The 26984-nt window shown below is 47.3% G+C and overlaps 1 protein-coding gene across 2 annotated transcripts in view; it reads right to left on the reverse strand.

Annotated features, from left to right (window-relative positions):
* GRIK4 (glutamate ionotropic receptor kainate type subunit 4) overlaps nt 1–26984 on the reverse strand; it is a 317557-nt gene that overhangs the window by 35822 nt on the left and 254751 nt on the right. For both annotated transcript variants that reach the window (XM_075073557.1, XM_075073556.1), the window contains exons 9-12: nt 20853–21005; nt 19240–19344; nt 6208–6315; nt 4854–5057 (exon numbers count right to left, since the gene is read on the reverse strand). In XM_075073557.1, the coding sequence (XP_074929658.1) occupies nt 4854–5057; nt 6208–6315; nt 19240–19344; nt 20853–21005 (570 nt within the window). The remainder of the gene's footprint in view (nt 1–4853; nt 5058–6207; nt 6316–19239; nt 19345–20852; nt 21006–26984) is intronic.

Consider the following 26984-nt stretch of genomic DNA (forward strand, 5'->3'; position numbering starts at 1 on the left):
GTCTGGAGATTTTGTAGGTGTTGGTCTAAAGCTCACGCTCCAAAACCTCTGTTAGTCTATAAGGTGCCACAGGATTCTCTGCTGCTTTCACAGATCCAGACTAACACGGCTACCCCTCTGATACTTGTATTTCTATAGCATCCTTTTCAGTTATATCTTAGGGGCCTGAAGAATTAGCCATAATAGAATTACCAGCACGAAAGATTTAATCAATGGCTGGTTCAATTAGAAGCAATACAATGAAATGCTTTTTCCTTCCAGCATCTAGCCGCTCTGTGGAGATTCAGTGCCCCAGGGGCAGGGGGTCATCAAGTCAAATACTGTAGCAGGATATTAAAAAAGGGATGGATAATTTTCTGACCTTCCTAGGCTAAGAGCATGGTAACCAAATCTCATGCTTCTAGCCATTAATAGACCTCCTGCAGGGGTCAGGAAAGAATCACTGCACAAGCAACTGTACGTCACTGCATAAGCAATTAGGTGCTTTGCCTTCTTCTTCACCTTCAGATATTGGCCACTGTTGTAGGTATGGTAACATAGATGAAGGACAAGAGGTCTGAACTACTATGGAAAATGCCTCACTGAACAGCACAGAAGTTAGTAAAGGGGTGTGATCCTAGGAGGGGTTATGGTGGCTTTAAAAACCTTGTGCCCTGATTCTGGGCTGCTCTGAAAGCTAGAGGCTGGAGAGGTCCCTGGAATAACTTAGATAGCTCTGGGGACCTGTTCTGCCTGGAATCTCCACAGCGTTCCTGCCCACTGCTTCAATTTTGCCAGGGCTTTTGAGAGGACCCTCAGAGGACAGCTTTCCTCTGTCATTCACAGGGACTATGCTGTGAAAATCCTCTCCTGGCCAGATACGGATTATTTAAGGCTCCTTTATGCCACCTTAGCCCTCTTATCCAGCATACAGGGACCAAGAAGGGGCTGACTGACAATCTTACCTTATAGATTAACAAGACATATTGGAGCACAAGCTTTCGTGGGTGAATACCCACTTCGTCAGATGCATGTCCCGACGAAGTGCGCGTTCACCCACGAAAGCTTATGCTCCAATACGTCTATTAGTCTATAAGGTGACACAGGACTCTTTGCTGCTTTTACAGATCCAGATTAACAAGGCTACTCCTCTGATACTTGTTGTTACTGATAACCATTCATGGGTGGGGAAGCTTCCTCTTCATCTAGTCCTGCCAGATCAACCAAGAAAAGCCACATTCCAAAATCTTACCTCTTTGGCATTAAAGAGCCCGATTTGCAGTGATGGCCACTAAGGCTCAGATCCTGCGAACACTTAGCTACGAGCATGGGACTGGAATACTTCAGGCCTTTAGAATGGGAAGGGATGTGAGCAGCGGAGTTTGGTGGCTTTGACTTAGGCCTTGTCTATACTGGCGTTGCAGCCACTGCTTAGCTACACAAGTGCAAACCTCGAGTGTAGGCATGATTTACACTGGAGCAGCGTGATCTGTGCAGTGGAACTCACCCCAGTGAGCTCCTGGCAGACATTGGGTGAATGGCCTTTAGTAGATAGGAGTTCTGACCTCATAACAAATAATAATCATACCTAGCTCTCACGTAGCACTGTTCATCTATAGATCTCAAAGCACTTTACACAGGAGGTCAGTGGCATTATCCTCATTTTACACATGGGGAAACCGAGGCACTGAGAGGTGAGGGGACTAACCTCAGGTCACCCAACAGGCCAGTGACAGAGTCAGGAATAGAATCCAGGATTCCTGAGTCTCTGTCCAATTGTTAGCCACTAAGACCATGCCCCTCCCCACCCTCTTCCTTGCATTGGATAATCATAATGGTCCTTCCCAGCCTTAAAAAGGTAAGAAAATTGTGTCTGGCTAGAGACGTGCAACGGTGCAGGTACAGTGGTACCTAGACTGGAAGTTCTGCCCAGTGAATTATTATTCAGTCTCTCGTGAATTATTATTATTATTTCTATAGCAGTCATGCCTAGACAGGTCATTCGTCTGGTTTTAAACTAGACAGTCCTGTTTTTAAACTGTTTGTCCCCTGTTTGCTACTGAAACAAAACTGGACATGATTTTGCCAGTAGCTCGCACAAGGGACACCATTTTGAAAAGCACAGGGATCCCCCCGTGCCCGCAGGAGCTGGCCTGCATGGTGCAGGCAAAGTCATGCCGCTGGCTCCTCAAAATGGCACTCTCTGGGAGGCATGATCTCTCACGTGTGGTGCATGAGAGGTCATGCTGTCAGGGCTGGGGTCACACAAATCCCATCTGAGCGGTGCTTCAGAGCCCCAGTCATGGACCACTATCCTGTTGTGCTGGGAGTCCCACAAACACCTAAGCGGCACACATGCAGTTCTGTATGAGAGCCCATGTGCTGAATAAACCCAGAGAAAGTATCCTCCCTCCCATTTCCACTGCTAGTGGGCTGAGGGTGGATTGAGTAGAAACAAGGAGATGGAATTAAGAAGGAAATTACATTTGTTCTGAATGTCAGGGAAAAATAAACCGTCCTCAAGTATGAGCTCTATCTGGCTGTGGGATCTATCAAGGGAAGAGGCATTTGAAGCTGCTCTGGAGAAAAACAGTAGATATGATACTGTAGGACGGGGGTAGGCAACCTCTGGCACGCATGCCAAAGATGGCACGTGAGCTGATTTTCAGTGGCACTCACGGTGCACGGTTCCTGGCCACCGGTCTGGGGGGCTCTGCATTTTAATTTAATTTTAAATGAAGCTTCTTAAACATTTTTAAAACCTTATTTACTTTATATACAACAGTTTAGTTATATATTATAGACATATAGAAAGAGACCTTCTAAAAACGTTAAAATGTATTACTGGCACACAAAACCTATAATTAGAGTGAATAAATGAAGACTCGGCACAGCACTTCTGAAAGGTTGCCGACCCCTGGTGTAGGAAGTACCCCTTCACTGGCTGGTAGGGTCTGAACCAAAGCCCACTGAAGGCAACTGAAAGATTCACTGGCCTCGAAAGAACAAGGCCTAGCAGGCATTTCTCTTTATTCTGTTTTCTCCAGCTCGGTCCTCTTGGCACAGGAACAAAAACCCTCCTGAACTAGAGTTAAATGAGTTATAAATACTTTGTTTCTGTGTGGAGGTGATTCAAACGCTTACGTCCCCAAAAATCAGCAGTTAGCATTTAACAGAGAGGCGCCATCAAGGTTAGTAGACCAAAAATGTCACGGGCGTGTTTCTTTCTTCCCTTTGTTTACCAAGATCACACACTGCTGTGTGTGCTTTCCTCCGCACCTTCCAAAAGAAATGTCGCAGCGCTGTTTTATATATAGCTAGAGACGGATAAAATCTCTGCCAACAGCCCAGAGGATTTGCAAACCCTCAGACAGAAAATAAAAAAATAAGAGGCCAGAATCGCAGCTGGGGTCAGTTTCTGTATCTCCATGGTGAAGATGGATGGTTTAGGAGTTAGGATGCTGGCTTGAAAGAACTGCTTTGCCACAGACTTCCTGGGCAAATCATTTAAACTCTGTGCCTCAGGATAATGGTACTTCCCCTACTGCACGGGGACAAGGGTGTTGAGAGGATAGATACATTGAGGGCTGGTCTACAAGACCATTTTGGTTGCGGCAAACTGGGGCGGGAATCTAGTCTGCCACACACTAACTGTTAGCACGTGTCAGCAGGGTGCATGAGAACAGCTGGTTAGTGTGCTTTGACCTCCGCCACTTTGAAACAGGAGTTGATTAAAGAGGGCTAACAAAGCCAGCTTGCTGCAAGCTAAATGTTCACGTGGACAAATCCTAAGGATTGTGAGGCACTCAATTACCACAGCGACTGGGGCCAGATAACTACCTTAGACTGATTTTAATGGAGCTATGGTGATTTCCATAGCTGAATTCTGCACTCCAGTTCTCAGAAGCACCAAGCCAGTGAGCAAACCAATACAGGTTTCGATAATACCACTCTTAATCATTTGCTCTTATGTACCTGGTTTTACCAAGGACCTCAAAGCATTTTCCAAACCATATTTATTTAAGCCTCAGGATCCCGAAGAAAGGACAATTATCTCATTTTGCTAGTGGGGGGAAACTGAAGGATGGAGAGGTGACACAGACTGCCCACGCTCACACATGCAGAGTTACTGGCAAATCCAGAAACAGAACCCAACAGAGACCTCAGGTTTCCTGCTCCACCCACAGGACAACATTCCGGCCACAGCTAGAAACAGACCCAGCAGCCATGACTCCCAGGCCCCTTTCTAACTAGACCCTGAATCCTGACTTCTAGCCTCCTGCTCCAAACACCAGATAACATCCCTCCCCCTACCCCACGAGCCCAGGCTGGGTCCAAAGTGTGGGGCTCATTGAAAAGTTTTTGCTGAAACTGTTTTTCTACGAGAATTTTGATTGTTAGCTAAACAAAACTTTTTGCAGAAAGTGTCTGCTTTTTTGCAGAAACTGTTGTTTCCATCAAAAACTTTCTGTCTGAAAATCCTAAACTTGTGGGGTTTTTTTTTTTGCCAAAGTGTGCTTTTCTTTTTAATGAAAAATTGCAATTTTCCATGTGAGGGTGGAATGATTTTCCAACCAGCTCTACTCAGGACTCCCAGGTCCCTATTCCAACTACTAAATCACATTCCTGAACGCAGCAAAGGCAAGGAGGATCCAGCAGGCCTAGTTCCTGCTCTAACCACTAGGAACACTGTCGCAGTGAGTTAAAATGCATTTACAATTATGAAAAAACCCTTTTAACGCAGATCTTCATGTCAGATTATCATGTACTGAATAAAATCACAATCATCGTCATCATCATCTTATGATCCCTTATAAGTACTGAAGCCTTTTGCTGTTGAGTTATTTAACTCTTATAAAGGCTGTCTCACTCACCCGAGCAATGAGCTCTCCGACCATGCCAGTCCAGGTGCCGTTTGCCTCGGGCACGCCATACACCCCATCACCAACCAGGCGGATCTTGTAGCTGAAGTGCAGGATCTCCGCCAGCTCCTTCAACATGTCCACGCAGAAGCCTTCATAGCGGTCGTTCCCCTCCAGCGCCTGGTGGTTCTCCTTCAGCATTAAATAAGGGTTTTCCTGCATTGAAACTGGGCAGCTGTCATTCCCATCTTAGCCATGGGATCACAACAGTGCTGCATTTAGCATGAATCAGAAAGCAGGGCTGAGGAAGGGGGCTAACTGGGAAGTGCCACAGGAGGCAGGAGCTCTGGCAAAAGATACTGGGCAGATCTTCAGTCCTTCTCTGTCCCTTTGACCTCCTCGTGGGATTGGGGTGCAAGAGGGGACCAAAAGCTTCCTTCAAGTACCAGTTGTGCTTGCCTAGCAAAATCCTTAGGTGGTGTAAAGAAAGTGTAGGCAGTTCTGTGACACTTGCTCCTGGTCCTTCCTGTGTTGGTGGAATTCTCTGGACATGTCTGATCTACCAAGGTGTAGAGGGCATTCTAGGGCGTGGCCACAGTTCCAACAATCTTGAATTAGCTGGACATAATTTAGAGCAGCCCTAAGGCTGCTCTAAATTGTGCTGGGGTTTGTGTGTGTCAAACTGGCTTCCATAGTCACAGGCTTGGTGGCTGGAGAGTTAGGGAGGGAAAGACAGTATAAGGACACGTCTGCTGCAGTTTGGGTCTTGATTCAAGCAGAGCTCACCTGGACTCACAGAACTGGCTCCCAGCATGTTTCACGGGTGTGTATGTGTTAGCAGCAGGGGCACTGGTAAAACCTCAGGGGGGTAGTGAACTCTGGGCAAGATGGGGGGCAGGCAGCAAGGACTTGGTAAGGTGAGGATGGTGGTGACTACACCCTCACAGTCCCAGTCTATTACAATTATCTTCATCTTACTCATTTTCAGTAATTTTTATGGAGAGAAGCGACAATTCTCCCACCCCACCTAACAGCTGTATCCGGAACAAGAGCATCACTCGGAGATGAATTTAAAGTTGCAAGACATCCCCATCACAGCCCTCTCCCCAGCTGCTTCTGAACTCATCAAATATCATTTCCATATGAAACATCAACTTGAGTTTAATTACACTGTCATAAATTGTCCTCAGTGCTGTAATTAGAGATTTGATCGTCTGTTCTTTATGAAATCAGCGTGCAGCGCTGAATGTAGGGGGCAGAGGCGGGGTGGAAGAAGGGAATAATATCCTGGCTGATTGAAAATGACATCCCTAGACGCCAGGTTAGAGAAGAGCTAACGGGAACTGCCGGTGACCCCCTCACTTACCAGGATGGTGGTGACGATGAGAGTGGTGTTGAAGAGACTATCCGATATGTTGGAGGAGAAGATTCTTTTGTCCATGGTAAGTCCTTCAGAAATGTGCCAGTGGCCAATCTGTAAAGAGCAGAATAATGAAATTTACAGTGCAAAGTACCATACGCCTCCACCATATGGCTCCTGGGACTGACAGTGATCAGGCCAGCCCTGTGAAAGATATTTATTAATGCTCCATTACCTTTACAGTGCACCCCACCAACATTATGGCAGAGAAATTATTCCGCTGGTAGGCAGCCTTGGCACACGCCACAGCGCTAAGAACCACCCAGGTTCAAATTACTAGCGGTTGATCCAGGCATCTATACTGTGACCACAGCCAGGTGCCTGATTCGGAGAGGTGTACAGGAGGGGGATGGGGTGCTTACTGCTATTTGATGTACCAGAACTAAAGCTTTGTCTTTTCTGATGTGTTTTTAACACATGGTAACTAGGCACCTGAGCTATCCCACTGTAAAATCCCAGTGGAGACAAGGCCCTGTGGTTTTAACCCAAGGTAGCTCGGTGGGATCAATGCTATACCCCCACCTGTGATTTAGCCTCAGAGAAACCACAGTGCTTTCTCCTCACCAGGATTGTACCTCGGGAGTTCCATTCCTGGTTCTGACGCTGATTCACCAGGCAGTCTTGGGCGAGTGACTTTTCCTCCCAGCTACCCATCTGAAGGAGATCACAATACATGACTGACCTCAAAGGGTGCCAATAGGCTCAAGTCACGGTAAAGTACTCTGAGATCCTTGGAGGATAAGCCCTACAGGAAGTAGTATCGCAGCCTCCTGGCCTCCATTACCAAATATCAGACCCAACCGGTACAGTGCTGACACGAACGTCTTGTAACTCTGCCATCTGGTGTCACCTTAACAATGTGCTTAGAAACTAACCCACAGCTTCAGCAGCACTGCACTGTGACTAATCTCCCCGAGCCCCCACCCACACTGCCACCTGAAGACTAATTAACAGCACTTAGGCCAATCAACCCCAACAATTCTACACAGAGACTAGGCCACCTTATCCAAACCTCAGTGTTATTGCATTAAAACCAATTTCCTGTCCAACACCATGGAAGAGAGATATAAATCCTACCTGACGCTATGACATGCGTGTCCAAGAGAATACCACACTAAGGTCATGTAACAGGCAGCAAGTTTCAACCATTCCACCCTTGGCAGAGTCCCACTGGGAAGCCTCTCTGCGCGTTATAAGATCCCAGCCCTCGGCATGTTTCAAAGCTGACTGTGGAGTAAATCCCTTGACCTTGCTGAGGCGAGTTGTCTTTTACCGCTGCCCTAATAGCTAGGTGACAACTGCATAATGTTTGGGGTGCCTGCAAGCAACTCTTCGTAGCAAAGATCATCTGTTCCATGATGCTCTAGTACTGACCAAAGCAGACTTGGACACTGATTGGCAGGGTGGTAGGAATAAATCCACTTCCCTTTGAGCCAAGTGTAATCTAAATATGTTAGGGAGAGACAGAGGAAGGTCATGTAGGTTATAGGTGGAACTGGCTGGAAAACAGGAATTCCAGGTAGCAAAAAAATGGAGGATTCAAAATTTGTTTTTGTTATGCATCAGAATGAGACAAAGACTTGCTCACAAACCAATCCCCTGTAGTGAGGGCACTCACTGGGGATATGACACACCCAGATTCAGGACCCAGCTTTGAATCAGGCAGAGCAGGACTTGATCCTGAGTTCACTGGAAGCTTCCACAAAAGTTTTGATTTCAATGATTCTGCTTTTTTCTGACATACAATGTTTCATTGAAACATTCCCAACTAGCTCTAATTACAGGCCTGATCCTGAACTGATGTAAATTGGTGCATCACCCTTGAAATTAACTGAGTGACACTGATTTACCCCAGCTGAGGAACTGGCCCTGTGAGGTCAGTGGCTTTTCTTGGCAGTACTTTTCCACCAGCATGACTCATGTCTGATAACCAGTGTGTATCCAGAGTCATTTCTCAACTCATTTTCATAATCCAAATGCAATCTGAAATAACAGCAACACTTCCTTAATAAGTAAGGACTGGGTGCCTCAGAGAGTTGGGAACGGGAGGCAAGCTCTTTCACTTCTAGGATGCTGGTTCAAATTCAGCTCAAAATGCTAACTGACCTCAAAGTGGTGTCCCCTAAAGCACGTTTGTTGCATCCGCCTCCCGTCCCCACATCATAAGGAGGCACAAGTCGTACGTGGCAATGGGGCAGTGATGAAGAAATGCTTGGAAATACTGAGAACCAGGGTGACTTGGTCTGTAATCTCTGCACAGGGGGAAGGGTCTGACTGGGCTGTCAAAGTGCTTGCAGAGCAGATTTGCAGAAAAACAAATTAATGCTGAATAGCCACCTGAGCGTTAAAGTCCATAAAATAACCAATTGTCCTTCCTAGAGACCCATGGTCAGTGCTGTTGAGGTTAGGCCTCTGACCAAGCCAGGTTAGGGCAGGGCAAGCCACTCTTCCCTGACCTTGCTTCACCTAGAACTGGCTCCTGGTAGAAGCAACCAGCCCTTTTATTTGTCCTGTTAGGTCCTGATTGGCCTCTGCTTGCTCCCTGCCCTTTTAGGTGCAACTCTTGCTGGTTCTGCCTGTAGCTGATTATGCGATGTCTCTCTAGGCAGCCTTGGTGGTCCAAACTCACTGCTCTTCTCTTCCAGTAAAACACCTTCTTAGGGCAGCGTGTGCCCAGGCAATGGGCAGCAAGCGCTTGGTACACCCCACGTCAGCGTCATACATAAGGCATTTCCCCTCTGCTTCCTAGAGGTGGCATGTCTAGGTTGGAGAGTGAATAGAGGAACCACATGGCAGCGTGCAGTAGCTCATACTGTATCTGCTCTGCAGATAGCACAGGGAGAGTTCAGGCTCCAGGGCTTTCAGTCTGGCACCTTTCACAACATTCATGCTGCTCTGGGAAAAAGACTTGTCACACCAGGATTTCAGTGTGCACCATACCCATTAACTCATCAAAGCTCACAGCCCCTCCATAAGGCCAGGAAGGGCCATTAGCCTTGCCTGACAGACAGGGAGACCGAGGCACAGTGATTGGCAGCAGGTCACAGAGCACAAGCTGGGAATAGAACCCAAGAGTCCTTGGCATCTAGACCAGGGGTGGGCAAACTACAGCCCATGGACCGGATCTGGCCTGCCAGGCATTTTAATCCGGCCCTCAAGTTGCCTGTGGGGAGCAGGATCTGGCGCTTGTCCCACTCTGGTGCTCCAGCTGGGGAGCAAGGTTGGTGGCTACTGCACATGGCTCCCGGAAATAGTGACATGGCCCCGCTCCAGCTCCTACATGAAGGGGCAGCCAGGGGGCTCCGCTCTGCACACTGCCCCTACTGCCCCCATAGCTCTCATTGGCTGGGAACTGCCTGGGCCATGCATCCACATAGGTGCCGGAGAAGGGACATGCTGCTGCTTCTGGGAGCCGCTTGAAGTAAGTGCCACTTGAAGCCTGTACCCCTGAACCTCCCCCCATGAACCAACCCCCTGCCCGAGCCATCCAAACCCCTTGATCCCAGCCCAGAGCACCCTCCTGCACCCTAAACTCATCCCCAGCCCCACCCCAGAGCCCGCACCCCCAGCTGGCACCCTCACCCCCTGCACCCCCCCGGCCCCAGCCCAGAGCCCCCTCCTGCACTGTGAACTCCTCATTTCTGGCCCCACCCTGGTGCCCACACCCCTAACCCCCTCCCACACCCCAACCCCAATTTTGTGAGCATTCATGGCCCACCATACTATTTCTATTCCCAGATGTGGCCCTCAGGCCAAAAAGTTTGCCTACCCCTGATCTAGACCTTGTTGACCTCTATTAGAAAATCAGCCTCGATTTAACTCAAAAATCAATCTAGTTATATCTGTGCAACCCTCTAATATAGATGCACTGAAACAGCTTTCATTGTGCCTTGGCTGAGTTCAGTAATCAGTCTGGGGCAGAGACTGCATTGAAATCCATGGGAGTTTTGTCATTCACTTCTATAGATGCAGGATCAAGCCTTTAAACTTGGGCTTCACTGGCGTAACAGGATGGATTTTAGCTACACTGGACTTTATCACAAGGCCCCAGTCACCTGCTATAACAACCAGACAACATTCCCTCCCCTCTTGCTTCTCTCAGATAGCGATCACTTCTCAGTAATGCATTATTTTGTCAGGTCTGATAACTGAAAATTAGTGACAGATTATCTTTAATTTTAACAACTCTTGCTGTTATCAGATTCTTCCCTTCCCTGCTGGCATACTGTAACTGACTGCCTCCTCTTCCTCTGGCATGACAGATGATTTGACCCTTCTTGTAGCGTAGCACTGAGGCGAAATACATCGATATGCCAAGGTTATTCCCACTCCGTGCTGTGCTTGGTACTGACTCCCTTGAAGGTACAGTAATGGCACTAACTGACTCCCCACAATGCTTAGTATTTCTGAAGTTTAATGTACTGGAAGATTACTAGGATTCTCAGTTCTTTTCTCTCTCAAATGCAGATGCCAAGGTAATTTTAATCATATATCTATGATTTTTTATCCACGTATGTATGATTTTTATATACATATATATGGTTCTTTATATACATGAAGAACCACCAACAAAATCTCTTCAGTACACTTCAGAAAACAATCAGATACCCTATCCACAAATGGGTAAAATGGCCTTGTGATTAAGACCCTGGGGATACGCTTACACAGTCTGTGGCAGCGAGCCTCCCAGTCTGGGTCGACAGACTCAGGCGTGTGGGTCCCACTCTACCATGCTAAAAATAACTATTTGGAAAGGGCTTTTATGTTGCTTCTCAGGCTGGGGCTTGGCTCTGAGGCCCACCCCCTGCCCTAGGCTTCAGAGCCCCAGCTCCACCCTGAGTTGCAGTGTCTACATAGCTACAAAGAAGGAGTCCCACATGCCTGAGTCTGTTGACCCAGGCTGGGAGGCTCACTGCCACGGGCTGTATAGATGTACCCTGACTAGGCAAGGACTCAGGAAACCTGGATTCAACTTCTGGCTCTGCCACAGACTCCCTGTGTGGCCTGGGGAAAGTCACTTAATCTAGTTTCCTCCTCTGTAAAATAGGGATAATTGCCCTTCCTTTGTCTGTCTTGCCTGTTTAGATTGTAAGCTCTTTTGGGCAGGCACTCTCTGTTACCAGGTGTACGTACAGTACCTACCATACTCAGGCCCTGACCTCTGTTAGGGCCTCAGGGCATTACTGTGATACAAATAATGTGCATCCAGACAGGGCAGCTGAACCTACGAAGAACAACACAGTAGCCTGGGCAGACACGGTCTCTTGACTTCGCTTCCCCACAAAGGAGTTATCGGAATGTGCGACACCAACACAGATTTATCATCTTCATAGAAAATGGCCTCCAGCTCACAGGAGATGAGCATGGTATTCTGTTCCCATTCCTTTAATCCCTTAAACTCCCCTGGTTGACAGGGATCGGCACCAACAAGCCTGAGCTTCCCAATCCCTTAAAGCACAAGGTGACAAAACACCACTGGAACGAAGGATTTTCATGACTTGCCTTTTCGGCGGCTCCCCGCAGGCCTGAGCAGCAGGTGATGCCAGGGAGAGATGGCATGGTGAGACCATTCTGTAATCTCCTGAGGCAACAAGCTCCCCCCACCCCCATCTTCACCCCTGCAGCTAGGGACCAGGGTAAAGCTGGCCCTGAATATGGATGCCTTGAAACAGCTAGGCACCTCCAGCACAATGAAAGTGGATTTCCTCTGAGCTCTGATTAGCAAGCAGCGTCCTGCTGAGTTCATTCATCACCCAACCTCCCCTCCCCCCAAACAAGCACCCTTCTCATGCCTGAGAAAGAGATTTTGCATTTGAAGAGCCTTGTCGATGCTAACAGGTAGGGGAGATTTCCGGCAGGAGACATAATTAGGCACTTGGCAAAGGCTCCTTATCAGCCCAAAGAGAGAGGGGGATTAGAATCCCTTGCAGAACAGAAACTTGGAGGTGGGTGCACAAATCTGCCAAGCCTGCTGCTTCTAAAGGATGCTGGAAGACCCCTGTTTGCAGGACAATGAGCTGTCGAGAATGCTCAGAGGGGCTGGCAGGTAACATGTGGAGGGTCACCTATTAAACCTGTATAACTAACAGTCACAGGTGGCAAACCTGTGGGTCTCCCTGGACCATTTCCCGCTAATGTGACCATCCCTGGCGCCATCCTGGCCTACCTCCTAGCCAGGGTCCCCCCTGCCTACTCTCCTCTTGGGGTAACCTCTGCCCACTCCCCAGATAAGGCAACATTCCCTCCCCCACCCCACTCCCTGGCCAGGGCGACAACCCCCATTCCCAGAGCCTCAGACCCATTGCTTAGCTGGGGCAATAACCTCCAGAAGTTGTCCACCGAGGGCCTAATCCTTTGCTAAGAGCCTCCCATGAGGTGCTGAGTACCATCAGACTATAAGGAAGTCCATGGGAGACAAGGGCACTCATTCTTTCCAAGATCAGGCCCAGAACCGTAACCAGAGGCTGGGGCGGGGAGTAGATAGGGAGGAGCACAGGTCCTGAGGCAGCTGTTTAGCCATTTATATGCTAAAAGGGCTTGATGGGTTGAAGTGGTGGTAATTACAGAGGGTCTCTGATCTGTCAGCTTATCTGCATCTCATCAGCATACCAATTAGGCACCCTCCCTTCCATCCCCAACACTCTATGTTAAGGCATGGAAGCCTTTTTGCACAGAAGTGGATAATTGGACATGCCTACAGGGAGGGAATGTGGTGTCTGTCCAAATTTCCTTCCTCTCCTAGCGGCCACCTACAACACATACCCTGTCTTCCCCCTTTTAAAGTGCCAAATCTCAGTCCCCAGGGTTTAACTTAAATCCCAGAAAGACGCTACAATCCTTTTTAAAGGGCGGGAGAGGGAGAGAAAGCAAAAAGAAATGTACAAAGTCAGCCCCTGTCAGATCTCCAGATCCCAGACACACGCTAATGAGCTTCTGTCTTATCAGGCATCTCCTGAACAGAGGGCTCTCGTACAACTGGGGAAATACTTCCACAAGTTAAACTAAATACGGAAATGCATTCAGTGCATTACACAAATATATTAAAAGTTTAACACTTAATGCCCTGGCTCTCCTGCCCAAAAGCAACGAGAAGTTTGAAAATCTGAGAGTCTCTAATTTGTTTGCTTGCTGAAATCTGGATCAGCTTCAACTTGTGGTGAATTTTCTCTCAGAGCTGATGAGCTGGAAGCCCTTGTGACTGAAAGAGACAGACATGGGCAGAGAGCATGAGCCTGTTAAGAAGGCAACAAGGATGCTTCAAACAACACTAGACAGAAGTCAGCGAATTTGACCCTTGGGAGCAGTTTGTCTCCAGGACACAAGTGCTTGCTCCTGAGTGGTGGGTTTACTTAAATGATTTCTAACTATTCTAATAATTCTAACAATATGGGAATTTCTCCCATGGTTGGCTGAGAAGAGGAAAATTGGAGAATAATCAGCAGCTCACTAGAGCTATTCTAATCTCAAAGCCTTAAACGGCTGCTGGGGTTGGAGGGCCCTTGATTCCCACTTGAAAACACTGAGAACTGAAGGCGTGGTCAGCACCTGGCAGGATCCAGCACTGAATTTCAGAAACCTGGACCGGCACCTCTTACTTGGGTGAAAGGTACCCAGCTAGGCAGGAACTGGGCTCCACGGTTGGAGGGTGTCCAGATGAATTGGTGAGGCTAGTGGGTTGGGATGTTTCATCTGGGAGGAGTGGGAGGAAGACATGTTTTGGGGGCCTGATAGGGAGAGCCTGAACATAGGGCAGGCAGGGTATAAAAGCCTGCTTGGAGAGCTTATAACTTGAGTGGATCTGGGCCCTGCTTAACCTTAATATGCCCTCTGTGCAATGGCCTGACCTCCAGGTAAGAGGTGCAGGTTGGGGCTGCCTCATCCAGCTCAGAGGTAGAGGCTCAGCTGAGGAATTATGCTGCCACTGGAATACAAACCAATATTGTGCAGAATAAGGTCACCTGGACAGGCTTTTGACAGGGGATGGTTTATTTAAGGCCACCACACATTGTGACCAGGCAGCTGATATCAGCAGGGCTTTCCATTGTCCAGGTGCCTTGTCAACATAACCTGTAGTAATTGATCACCTCTCACTGGTGGGCTGTTTGCAAAGCTTAACTTCAACGTGAGATGCAGGATACCTTCTGAAAAGCAGGCCACATATGTAGCTGCCTATGGTGCATAACCTGCAGTAGAAAAGGTTGCCCTTTTCTTACTCCACCTATTGCTCCCAGTAGACTGGGATTTTCAAGAATGCACTGGTTCTCAAGGTTCTGATGGGATCTTTCATGAATCCTGTTTCCTTTGTGCTGTACTATCAGACGCTCCACAGTGGACATTCCTCGTACGTTGCTTGGTTGGGATTGGTCACGTAAGTCACACGGCACCATCTGTTTCTGGATGGGTGTACTTAGGAGACAATAGCAGTGAACAGAAGTAATTCAAGTCAAAATCTGGACTGTACAATCCTTACTTCTGGTGAGGGTTTGTGAGATAGAAGAGCATGACTTCCAGGGGGATGTTTGCAGCACTGGCCATTAGGGAAAAGCGAGGCAAAGCATTTTGCTACTTGGAGACCAAGCAAGCTTGATCTAGCATCACTGATACACTAACAGGGAACCCCAGGATGCCTCTTATCCAGTCACTGCTTTTCATGCAGAACTGCTTTTTATACCATGATACTGTATTGCAGCAGTATGTTTAAACACAACCATCTGCAGGTAGACCCTGGGTGTGTGAAACATGTGACTGGACCATTTACCAGCTTTGTTCAACACGTAGAAAGTTCTTTTGCATCATGCAGAATGAGTCTGCCTCCAAACCCTAGAAGAGAGACAGGGTGGGTAAGGGGATATCTTTTATTGGACCAACTTCTGTTGGTGACGGAGACCAATTTTCAAGCTCCACAGAGCTCTCTAATTTCCTGCGATCAAGACAGCTACATCACCATTTCAAACCCTAAAAGTGATTGTCCACTGATGGCAAAATCTTTATCATGTCAGTCATTCTCCAGGAGCTGGAACACAGTTGTAAGACTAACTGGGATTTTCATGCAATCAAAACTGCACTGCAGAGCTCTGAGCAAGACACAGATTGAGAAGGATCTGCATATTTATGGCAAAAACTCTCCCTCACATTTAAAATGTATTAAAAAATATAGCAATCATGCTGGTTTTTAAAGCCATTTCTCTCCCTGGCTCCTGCCTAATGGCTACTCTCGTTAGCGTGGATGGGTTTGGATCTGTCACTTTTGTTCATAACAAGTGGGATTAGGGAAATGGCTAAAAGGGGCACTGATGCTGTAAGAGACCTCTCCATGTGAGAAGTGACATCCCATTTCCCTGCTCACTCAGAGGGAGCTAAAGGCAGTGTCAAAGCAGAGCTGTCAGGTAGAAACTGGCAGGCAGCATTCCAGCCAAGGCTAAAAGTAGCTGTTGCAGCAACATAAGAACTTTCCTGAGGCCAGGTCCCAGGCAGAGATGGGTAAGATGTCACTGCTTTTGTTCTGTGATGAGGCACTTCCAGCTGGCAAACTTCTGGACAAAGGGTGGTCTCTGAGACAAGGATTCTTCCCACTGGGCTGATCTGTAACTTCTCAGTGAGCTGCCAGATAGGAATATTAAAGATGAGACCCCAGTTCTGAGACTCCTTAGTGTGCTTCATATATCAGATTTGCTTTCTCCCAGAAAACATGACCTCCATGGAGCTGCTTCATCCAGTCCTACAGTGCCTGGGACAAGTTCCAAGCTGGTGTAAGCAGGTTCAGCTCCATCAACTTCATCATCCTGCCTGAATTTGGCACCTGGCTTCCCCCACTGTCCTCCTCTCTGCTCCACTCGACAATCTTGCCATTGTGGGACCCTTCTCCTCTGAAGCTCTTGTCATGTGGCACAGCCTCCCTCTGGAATTTCTCCACCTCCTTGCAAACCTCAGCTGAAATCCCCCTTTCCTCTCCAGGCTCTCTCCTAAATAAACATGCACTTCTTTATTATTTATTAAAAATAGATACGTGTGAAATAGAGGCAGTGTGGCCCAGTGGCTAGAGCACTGGACAGAGAACCAGGTTCTATTCCTGAGTCTGCCACTAGCCTGCTGGGTGATGTCGAGCAGTCATGTCCCCTTGTCATGCCTCAGTTTCCCCAACTATATTATGGGAATAATATATCTCATTTGTAAAGTGCTTTGAGATCTACTGTTGTAAGGTTTCTTGCAGCTCACTAGACACATCTGGCACTGGCTGTTGGAGACAGGGTACTCTGCTAAATGGATCATGGGTCTGATCCAATCTGACAATTGCCATGTTCTTAATATGGTGAGGTAAGTCACCTCCACCCTGTCCCATTTTATCTTCCTGCCAAAGTTAAAACGACAATACCACCAATGTGGGAGGAGAACAAAAACGAGCAAAAGAGAAGGGTTGAGTAACTAGTTCAACCACTAATGAATTAAGTGGTGGGTTCCTGCTCTGCTGCAGAACCAGGGGGTCCATAAAGAGAACCACAGAGACATAGCACTGAATCTCTGTTGAAGGCTGGAAATATATCAATACCCCTAGTCACCTCTGAAAGCAGCAAATGCACAGAGTCTGGTGCAACTCGTAGCTCCTCGGATCTTGCAATGACTCTGGAACCAAAGGGTCTGGTGTGAAGTCCCTTTGGGGAATGTTTACGCTGCAAATGGGCAGCATGTGTTGGCATTCCTGAGCTAGTTTTCATCGAGCTAGCAGTGTGGGTGGGGCTCAGGTATGCTGCAACTGTGCCTCCCACCTGCTATGTAGACATACCCTCTGTGTCCGTGCATGGAGGGGGAAGGAATCTCACTGGTCACTTTCTCCCTCTGTCAGCTTAGGGCTGTAGCAATCAAAAGGCCGACTCTGCAGGAAATATAGTGGCATCAGATGACCATTATGAGAGCACAAGACAGTGAACCAGGGTTGAGTTGAGGGCTGCTGAATGACAACAGTAGAGGAGGTGGGGATGAACGAGCCCTTTGCTGCAATCATAAGAGAGTGAGCGAAGGGCAGAACAAGTGTCAATGCAAGAGCATGAGAAAATAAGGTGCATTTAATATGCCAAGGACTAACCACTTACGGGACTGTGGAGGCTGCAGATGTCTCATAAGTGGCACAAATTTCTATAATTCAATCAAAAAAAGTCACTATGAGCTGGAAGGATGAAGTGCTTCTTGCAGAAAAGGAAGCAAGCATGGATCAGTGCTCCATGTGATTCGGATTCTGGTAACTCCACCGATACACACTGATCAGTTAGTCTCCTGGGAGCCTTTCCTGGTGCACTAACCAGCCTCTCCTCAGGCTGAAATGAGACTCCTTTTGCTCTGCATTTGCCCGGTTATTCTCCATCTTCAAGAGAGTCCAGCCAGTGGGGAGGTACCAAGTGTGTGTGTTTGTGTGGGGATTCACCTGCTGTTGGTAGGAGTCATCTCCTCTATGGGGCCACTCTTAAGCCACCCGTGCCCAAATTCCCATAAAGACTCACTGGGCAAAATGGCTTGCCTAAAGTTAGGCTCCTAAATCCTTACTGAGGCCCATCAATAGAAGTGTCCTGATTTTCCAAGGTGTTGATTTCCTGCAGCTTATAGTAACTCCAGTGGAATTTGTGGGTGCTCAGCACTTCTGAAAGCCTGACTGCTTACACAGGCACCCAGGTTTGAAAACTAATGAAAGTCAGATTGTGCCCCAACAGGAGATGGTTGTACAAGCAATACACAGGGAGGAGAACAGTAGCTAGCCCCCATCACCAATACAGGAGGAGGAGCAGGGTACGGAGGAAAAACAAACAACGGGAGGGATTGGCGAGCAGTTTCAGGCGATGATTATTACAGCTAGTAAGGACCCAGAATGTCTATTTCATGGGAAATTCTGATATTTGGGGGAGAGGAAAAAAATCTTTCCAAATTGGAAAGAAAGGCTGAAATTTCAAAATTTCCCACAAAAGGAAAATCCTCCAAAGCTTTGATTCAGTCGGAACCACTGAAACATTTTGTTTCAATATTATCGTTTTGATTCATTTTATTTAGTCGACTTTCATCATCCAGTTCAAATCGACTTTTTGTTTTGAAAGTTTTAATACATAAAAAATGGCCACAATCAAAAAGGACATGTTTCCATTGACCCAAACTAAACAAAGGTTCACATTTTTGATTCGCAAACACTGTGGAGACTTTTATTTCTCATCCTGATTTGGCAGGGGGAAAATTTTGACATCTTGAACATTTTCACAGGATGGGAAAACCATTTCCCAGGCTGCTCTAATAATAGGGCCTTTTCTTGGTTTAGCTGATGTCTCTTGACAATGGGTTTAACTTAAACCGGGGGGGGGGGGAAGCCACTCATATAGGAAAATAAGAGAGTCTACACAGTGGGTAAAACCAGTATAACTATATCTGTGTAACTGCTAAAACTTTCTCATGTAACTTTCCCCCAAATGATTTAGGGACAGGTTTACGATTAACTGAAATCAATCACTCTTAATCTGAAATAAGTATGTCTGCAAAGCAGTTTGCACAAGTCTAAACCAGTGCAAGTTCGTGCGTAGACATGGCCTGTGTGTGTGTGTACACCCAGGACATGCTTTGTAGGCACTGAATCTTATCCTCTAGGAGAGAGGGCTGCTGTCACACTGGGGCTGATGCTGGGTGTTGCTAGTCATGCTGCAGAGATGGTCCCTTAAGGTGGTAATTTAAAATGTTTGGCAATGACTTGGGGTAGTCTCTTAACAAAGGGAAACACAGGGTTTCACTGTAAACTTCCTTCCAAGCCATGAACTATGAGAGAACTGCAACTAAAAGCAGGATTGGGGTTGTTCCTTGCTAAGGGCCAGGTTGTGCAAGGCAAGGAGTACTCTCCACTCCCATTGACTTTAGAGGGAGTGGAGGTGGGGATGGACTCTCAGCACTTCCCAGGAGGCACTCAGCACCTGGCAGGTTCAGACCCTAGGAAGAGGCCTGCAGGGCCAATCTTACCTGTCTGAAGCCATGTCGTGTGTACTGCAGGATTTTCAGGGCATAGTTCGACCGTTGACCTTTGCTGTTGAATTCGATGTGGCCAGTGAGACCTTCCAATTCTACCTGTCCAAGAGAGAGTGAGTTACAGCACCAAATTGAGATTGTTTCCCTTTATAGTCTTGAGCAAAGCCTGCTGTTCACCCTGTTAGCTAGGACAGAACTGTGGAGCTCTGACATTTATTCACGGGGATAGAGTATAAACAGTATTTCCATGGGACAATTCTAATTGCTTTCAGAATCCGCCTGGAGTAGAAATGAGACAGGGAAGAGGGAAAAATATCCCCAAACAAAATGAAGACTTGCAAGTTGCAAGGCTTCCAGAATTCCAGTTTTCATGAAGGTTCCATTCATGACCTTTTTAGCCACATCGCAGCCTGTCCTCCCCTGTAACCTCATTCCATCTCCACAGCCCCAAGGCTTCACATTACTCAACTGCAGAAGTGTCACACTGAAATAGGCAGCTGGGGATTCTGTGGCAAACCGTGTCATGCCATTGCACTGCACAAAGCTTGTGTTAACAGGGGGTCACATTGCAAAGAGTCTCATGACGAGAGTCAAATCCCACACAGCGGATTTAAATGCTGCTTAGTGCTGCTCAAGCACCTTGTCAGCAATGAGTCTAAGTTAATGATACAAGATCTGGGAGAAGCTCTGTCATTTTGGGGTTGCGGGCATTTGTGTGAACATTTGATTAGGGATGGGGCAATGAGGTGGTGTTTAAATCAGGAGTAGGCTAAGGTGTGTGAGGTGGGGTGATGGGAGGGGTCAGATGTCGAGACCAAAGCCACATCAGTGAGTCTTCTACCATCTTGGGAGGAAATCTCATGAGAACAGCTGTTCTCATGAGATTTTAGTTACAGACAAAGCAGAACCAGAAAAAAATGTTCCAACTGGAACCAAAAAACATGTCAAGTTCACTTCTGGGACTTCAACCTGAAACTCTCAAGGAATCAGAGGGGTTCAGACCTGGAGTTCTGTTTTGACCCATAGTTACTTTTGATTTATATGAGTTCACAACACCCTAAGTTCAAAAAAGTCCAACTCATCCACCCCCGCAGGAGAAACTCATCTACAATATCTGAGAGACTAACAAATTTATTTGGGCATAAGCTTCATCAGATGAGTTTTAGCCCACGAAAGCTTATGCTGAAATAAATTTGTTAGTCTCTAAGGTGCCACAAGGACTCCTTGTTGTTTTTGCTGATACAGACTAACACGGCTACCACTCTGAAACCTTACAATATCTGAGCTTCTCCTGGTTGCAAGGTGGGACCATAAATCAGCTCAAGTTCACTTGAAACTGGGACCTAGGGAACATTCAGAAAGCTTGCTGATCTTTGTGTTTGAAACAAAGCCTGAAAGCTGGTGACTTTCACGTAGTTCCTAGGCCGGCTACAAACATTTCTCTCATGGCTGTCTCCTTCATTCGCAGAGCTACCTTCCAACAGGTTGGTATCCTGCGCTTTGACTGCAGGGACATCATCTCACACATGTCCATGTGCGCATGACTTTTGCTCCTGGCAGTTAGGGGGTGGATACCGATAAATCAGCAAACTTCAGTCACTTCTCACCATTCTCAGGTAGTTCATCAAGCTAGTGCCATGTTGCCAGATCTGTGCGGATCCACAGGACAGCGGTTTCACACCAATCTCCTGGCTCCGATTTAGCTCCTGCACTGCTGTCACCACGGCATAAACGGCATCAAACAATAAGGCAGAGGAGAGCTGTGAACAGGAAAGAGAGAGGTGAGAGCTCAGAGGAGTAGCACCAATGGTTGGAAAATTAAACAAGACCCAACCTGCACTTACTGAAGGAACAAGTTCATTGTTTCTGCCATATATGTGCACACAATTACACACACATTGTAAAATAAATCTACACACCCATACAGTACACCAGTGTAGAAGCTTACATCTGCTCTCACACCCTACAGTGACTCCTTTCAACACCATGGAGCTACAGTTGTCCTACCATCTCTGTCATGCCTTGAGCTAACCTTGCCTCACATCCCATTCACGGTCTGAGCTGGGGTTAGTGAGAAGGAGCTAGACAAGGCATCTGAGCCAGATTGCCCAGTGCCCTGTGCCTTGGGCAGTCACTCATGCTTGTGCAAAGCTAGCATAAAATGCTACCCTTCTGATTTGGTACAGAACTAGGTAAGTTCATGGAGGATAGATCCATCAATGGCTATTAGCCAAGATGGGCAGGGAGGCAACTCTATGCTCTGGGTGTCCCTAAACTTCTGACTGCCAGAAGCTGGGAGTGCACAACAGGGGATGGATCACTGGATAATTGTCCTGTTCTGTTCATTCCCTCTGAAGCATCTGGCACTGGCTGCCATCAGAAGACAGGATAGATGGAGCATTGGTCTCACCCAGTATGGCCTTTTACGTTCTTAGGTGTGAGTCATTGCACAAGGACAGGGGAGCAGAGAATCAGGCCCATGGACTCCTTTAATCATCATTCTTTTGGCATCTCCACATCAATCATTGTGGTAGGCGTAATTCATGTTGCCATTCCTGATTCAAGTCCATTCCTTGGACTTCCTTCTCCTCTTCCCATGCTTATTACTTTATCCTCCACATCTGGGGTAGTTCCTTCTTATTGCCCTTTGCATCCTCCCTTTTCCACTTATCTGCTTCCTTTCCCTTCCATGTCCTCCAGTCCCCACACTGGCCTCGTAGTCCCTTTACCATAATTATCTGGTTCCCTTTTCAACTGCCCATCGTCCCTCTAAAAGAATTATTGCTAGAGGAGATTTCAGAATCCATACTGACTGTCCCCTCTTTGACCCACTTCTATTTACCATCTTGTCTCATGCGGAGCATTATGTTCCCCATGCACAATTGTTTCGATGTTTTTGATCAAGTTAACAACTGGTCGTTTTCTATCTCTCCTTCATTGTTATGACTAAGATTTCACTTTCAATTATCGTCACTTCCTGACTGCACTGGCATTTGGTTGCCACATCTCATTACTGTCAAAACTCCCTTTTCCCACCTCCTCCTTCAAAGAGTCTCCGATCTACCGCTGCAGCATCCAACAACATATTTGCTCTTTAGCTTATTGAGCCTTCCCCTATATGTGGACATTTACAGTTCAGCTATATCTACCTGATCACATTTATTCACTTCCCAGTCACCTTAATGGGGGGATCGTCTTGTTAAGCAGACCCTTTGGCTTCCACCACCTTACCTGTGTGAATAAAGTGAGCCAGATTTAACCCACTAGGGCTTGATCCTACTCTTGCTGAAGTCAACACTGAAAGTCCAACTGCCTCCAATGGTCTGGTATCAGGTTGTTAATGATCAACTCAGGCTTTGAAATGTACATGCAGACACTATGAAAAACTAACGCTGCCATGCTTAGTGCTAGCAAACCCTAACCATGAGCTCTAATAATGCCAGTAATCCCCAATTTCCATCTTCCACCCCTCAACGTCTCTCATATTTGTTGTATCAAGGTAGATGGAGCTCAGACAATTTGCTGGTATTTCTGGCATCACCCCACCTAATATGATGTCGAATTTTCTCCCTACTCTAGTCTGTGTATGTTCTGACACCACCCTCCTCACCACAGTATGTGAGCACTTTCCAGGAGCGCAGCCAGTGACGTGAGTAGCAACCATCATGCATGATTCGTACTTTTGGGATCTGATTGATCTCATCTGCAACAGTGATGAACCCTGTTGTCGGTACCGCTCAGCGACCAAAGCACTTTCTGACTATGGATTAACTGAGCTTCAAACCATGCCTGGCAAGCTGGTAAGTATCGTTACCTCCACTGTGCAGAAGAGTAAACTGAGGCGCAGAAGAGGCTGAGTGACTTGCCCATGGACACACAGGCGTTTGCGGCAGAGTTGGGAATAGAACCCAGGCATCTTGATTCCCAGTCCCCCTGTCTGAACCATCAGATGCCACCCCTCTCTGCTTATCCCTTTGCGTTTGGCAATAAGTCTTCCAACTTTCCCCCTAAATAGTCACATCTGCTCTTAGGAATTCTCCTCCAGGGCTGCATTTTCCAGAGCTGTTAAAGGAGCAAATCTGTCCTCCCTCCTCACCCCTATTGACTCAAACCATCTCCTTGCACTCCTAGCTCCATTGCTTCTTACTGCAAATGGGAGTTCTCCATCCTTTTGCTCCTGTTCAGCAAAGCACATATGCACATGCTTAACTTCACTGGGACTTACTCGTGTGCTTTGCTGTCTCAGGGTCCTTATCAATAGCGGCAGGTCAAATTCTGACCTGGTGTAAGATGATGCAGCTCCACTGACATCGGGAGTTTCTATCCTCTTACCCCAGCTCTGAAAACTGGCCCCAGTTGTCTCTAGTCAGGTTTTCATTTCCCCTCTCTTTGAGCAGCTAATGATCTCTTATTAGCTAAGAAGCAAGAGGCTTGTAGATCTTAGTGAAGCATTTGACATTATTGATTGGAATATTTTACTCTTTAACCTCAGACAATTTGCTGGTATTTCTGGCATTTCTGGCATTCCCTTTTCAAACATGTCCTTTTTGGTTTGGTCTGCTGTCAGGGGTGACTTCTTCTGCTAAGGGGATCCTCCCCCATCCCCCAAGTCCTACACTTCCCTCTATCTTTTCTCTACTTACAGCTTTCCTTGGAAGCACCCGATTTCCAGTTCTAACGCTGTATATCATACCAGCCATTCCCTGTCCACATGGGCTCAGAACTATGAGTCTATGCCAGTTTCATGATTTTGAGGGGCCTGATTCAGGGCTTTTAAACCCTGGGGGACAGCAATACTGCAACATGCACAAAAAGATGTCAGCACCCACCCTCATACATCTTCACCAGCTCGCCCCTTCATTTCACGAACATGCTTTTAAAGCCCACTATGGACTTGCCCTATCCAAAATCATGAACTGTATTCTGCTCAAGTCCTCTCCTCGCTCCCTCTGCTCACCTAGTATCAGAATCCTCTATGCCACTTCCACTTCTTCCTATGGCTGTTGGTGCAAGAGCCTTCTCCTCTGCTGCTTCTGCCATCTGGAGCAGTGTTTTCTGTGTCTTTCTCCAGCTTGTTTCAAATCTCAGCCAAACACAATATTGTCTCCCTTGCCTATGCCTCCTAATTGCTATTTCCGTCTGCCATTATTTATTTGTAAACTCCGTTAACTGTATTTAACTCAGTTAAGCAAATTGAGATACAGTTTGCATGGAAGATGCTTGTGCAAAATTAAGTTGCATTTCACTGTAGCACAGCTGCTAGATGATCTTTTGTTCTTCCGACCACCCAGTTTAAAACTCATTCACTTTGGCTTCCCCAATCCCTCTCTCTTCTCCGCCCCTTATCAAATCTCCTCCTCCTTTGATAAGAGTCATTTAAAAAAAAACATGGCTTTTTTCATTCTGACATTAAAAAAACAAAAAACATTTTGCACATTAACATGTGTCTCTCGCTTTTGTGCATTCTTGATTTGCGCTGATCGTTGTCATTTTGTGCCACCTCTGTGGTGAACAGTGCCCGCACAACACTGCATGTGAAAGACAACGGTTTTGATGGTGGTTCCTACTCACATGATTGTGTGGGTGTAGAGGAGTAAAGAGCCTCCCCCCAAATCTTGCAGGGATATCACTGCATGGCTGGAAAACCAGGGAAGCAACTCCCCAGATAGGGAGTAGGGGGATGGAGCATGGGTAGAGCTGTGTTCCTCTATGTGTCATCAGCTGCAAGAGGAATAGTATGGTGCACCCTGGGAGCAACTCACTTGCAAAGGGACAAGGAGCACCCAAAGCCATAGCTCCGCACCCTTCAGTGCACAAGCCAGCTGGGCTAGTGGGGAGCACACTGCATGCGTCACAAGTTAGCCTCCCCCGCCTGGCACAAACAAAGCACTCCAGAATGCGCTGTACCTTCCTGATGCAGGGTGTCCTCGATTCTGCCCCCTGGCACAGCTCAGATCCTTGCCGGCCGCAGCACAAGGCTGCGGGTAAAACCCCCAACTCTAGCCCTGTGGGGTGCAGCTACAGCGCAGCTGGGAGCGAGCCCCAGAGCCTGGGTAGGCAGTGCTAGCAGGGCTTGAGGTATCATACTAAAAACAACAGGGTGGATGCAGGACCGGCACCAGGGTTTCTCGCGCCCTAGGCGCACGGCCATTTCGCCACCCCTTGTGCTGATCCCGCGGCTCCGGACCCGCGCATCAACTGGAGCTGCGCACCAACGGACCCTCTGCAGGCATGCCAGCGGCAGGTCAACCGGAGCCGCCTGCTGTCCCCCCCGGCAAAATGCCGCCTTCCAATAATCCTGGTGCCCTAGGCGATTGCCCTAGGCTACCTAAATGATAGTGCTGGCCCTGGGTGGATGGTGCGGCTCCAGTGGAGGCTCGGGATAGCCATCCGAGCACGGACCCAGGATACTGGGTGGGCCTGAGGGTCAGAGCTGCCACCTGAGCCGGGAGGTCCACACTGCTCGTTTTAGCATGCTAGCTTCCGTCTGTCTACTCAGGCTGGGATGCTGGCTTCCGGCTGCAATGTAGACATATTTACAGAAACACAAAGAGATCCATCATAGCGTAAAGACAAGATTTTTGTTTTATTTACCAAAATCTCTCGCGTCAAGGCCATGTTTAAAGTCAAGCTGCTCTCCGAGGACTATATGCAGGTTTGGGAGGGGTAAAGAGGAGTCATTCTTGAAACATTGTCATCTGTATATTTGTCCCCAAACATAACACAGAGAATTAAAACCATTAAAATCCTGTGAAATAGACTTTACAATCTGGATTTCATTCAATGAAATAAACACTTAATTACAAACATCTGTTTCAGCCTAAATTCTAATTACCTAATCTAGCCATCTGTAATTTTAATGATTTTATCTGATTTCTTTTCCTTGCAACGTGATTAATGAGAATAGCATTTGAAGAAGTAGCTTCCCCCACCCTTCCTTAGACACTTACCCATCCCTAGCAAGAAAGCCCAAGGATCTCATAGTTTACGCTTTACCTCCTGTAGAGTCTGGATGTTGAACTTCTTTCTTTACACAATCCCAGGAGACATCAGCTCCCCTACACTACTGGGGTAAAAAATGCCCAAACCCCTGTGGAGACAGACTTTCCCAAAAGCAGACCCATCGGACGTTAACTGTTTAAAACGAAAAAAACCGAGGCCAATTCATTGTGCCATGATAATGCTCCTAGTGGGCAGAAGTAAGGAGTAAGCCCGCCCTGCTACTGAACCAGTTCTGTGCAGGAATCGAGCATCCAGCTACATTAATATGACAGTAATGGAGGCTTTAGACAGAGGATCCCAATCCAGCACCATTCACTACCCCGAAATACACTGAAAACTGTAAGGGGGGAGCTTCCTGGCCTTTGCATATAAAGAGTTTTTCTGCTCATTCAAGGCCAACTGGAGGGAAGAGACCAGGATTATATTTTTCCCCTTCAGCACTTGGGTTTCTAGAGTTTTTTTGTTTGAAAAGCTTTATTTTTAATGCATCTGAACAGCCCCACAGCTGTCACCCAAGCAGGCAGCTTCCAGGGAGAGATTGCATCAAGATTCAGCAAACCAGGCAGTGAGTTAGCTGCAGCCACATGAGCTCGAGAGGTGGGGAGAGGATGTCAGGGAGCAGCTGGCTAGAACAGTGAAGAGCAGCAGCTTGGTAGTAGTCAGATGTGAGCCAGGGCTGGCAGTTTGTGCCAAGCGAACGCAAAGTAGAAAGAACTCCTCGTCTGCTCGCGTAAGGT

Source organism: Chelonoidis abingdonii, chromosome 18, assembly GCF_003597395.2.
Source record: "Chelonoidis abingdonii isolate Lonesome George chromosome 18, CheloAbing_2.0, whole genome shotgun sequence".
Lineage (NCBI taxonomy): Eukaryota > Metazoa > Chordata > Testudines > Testudinidae > Chelonoidis > Chelonoidis abingdonii.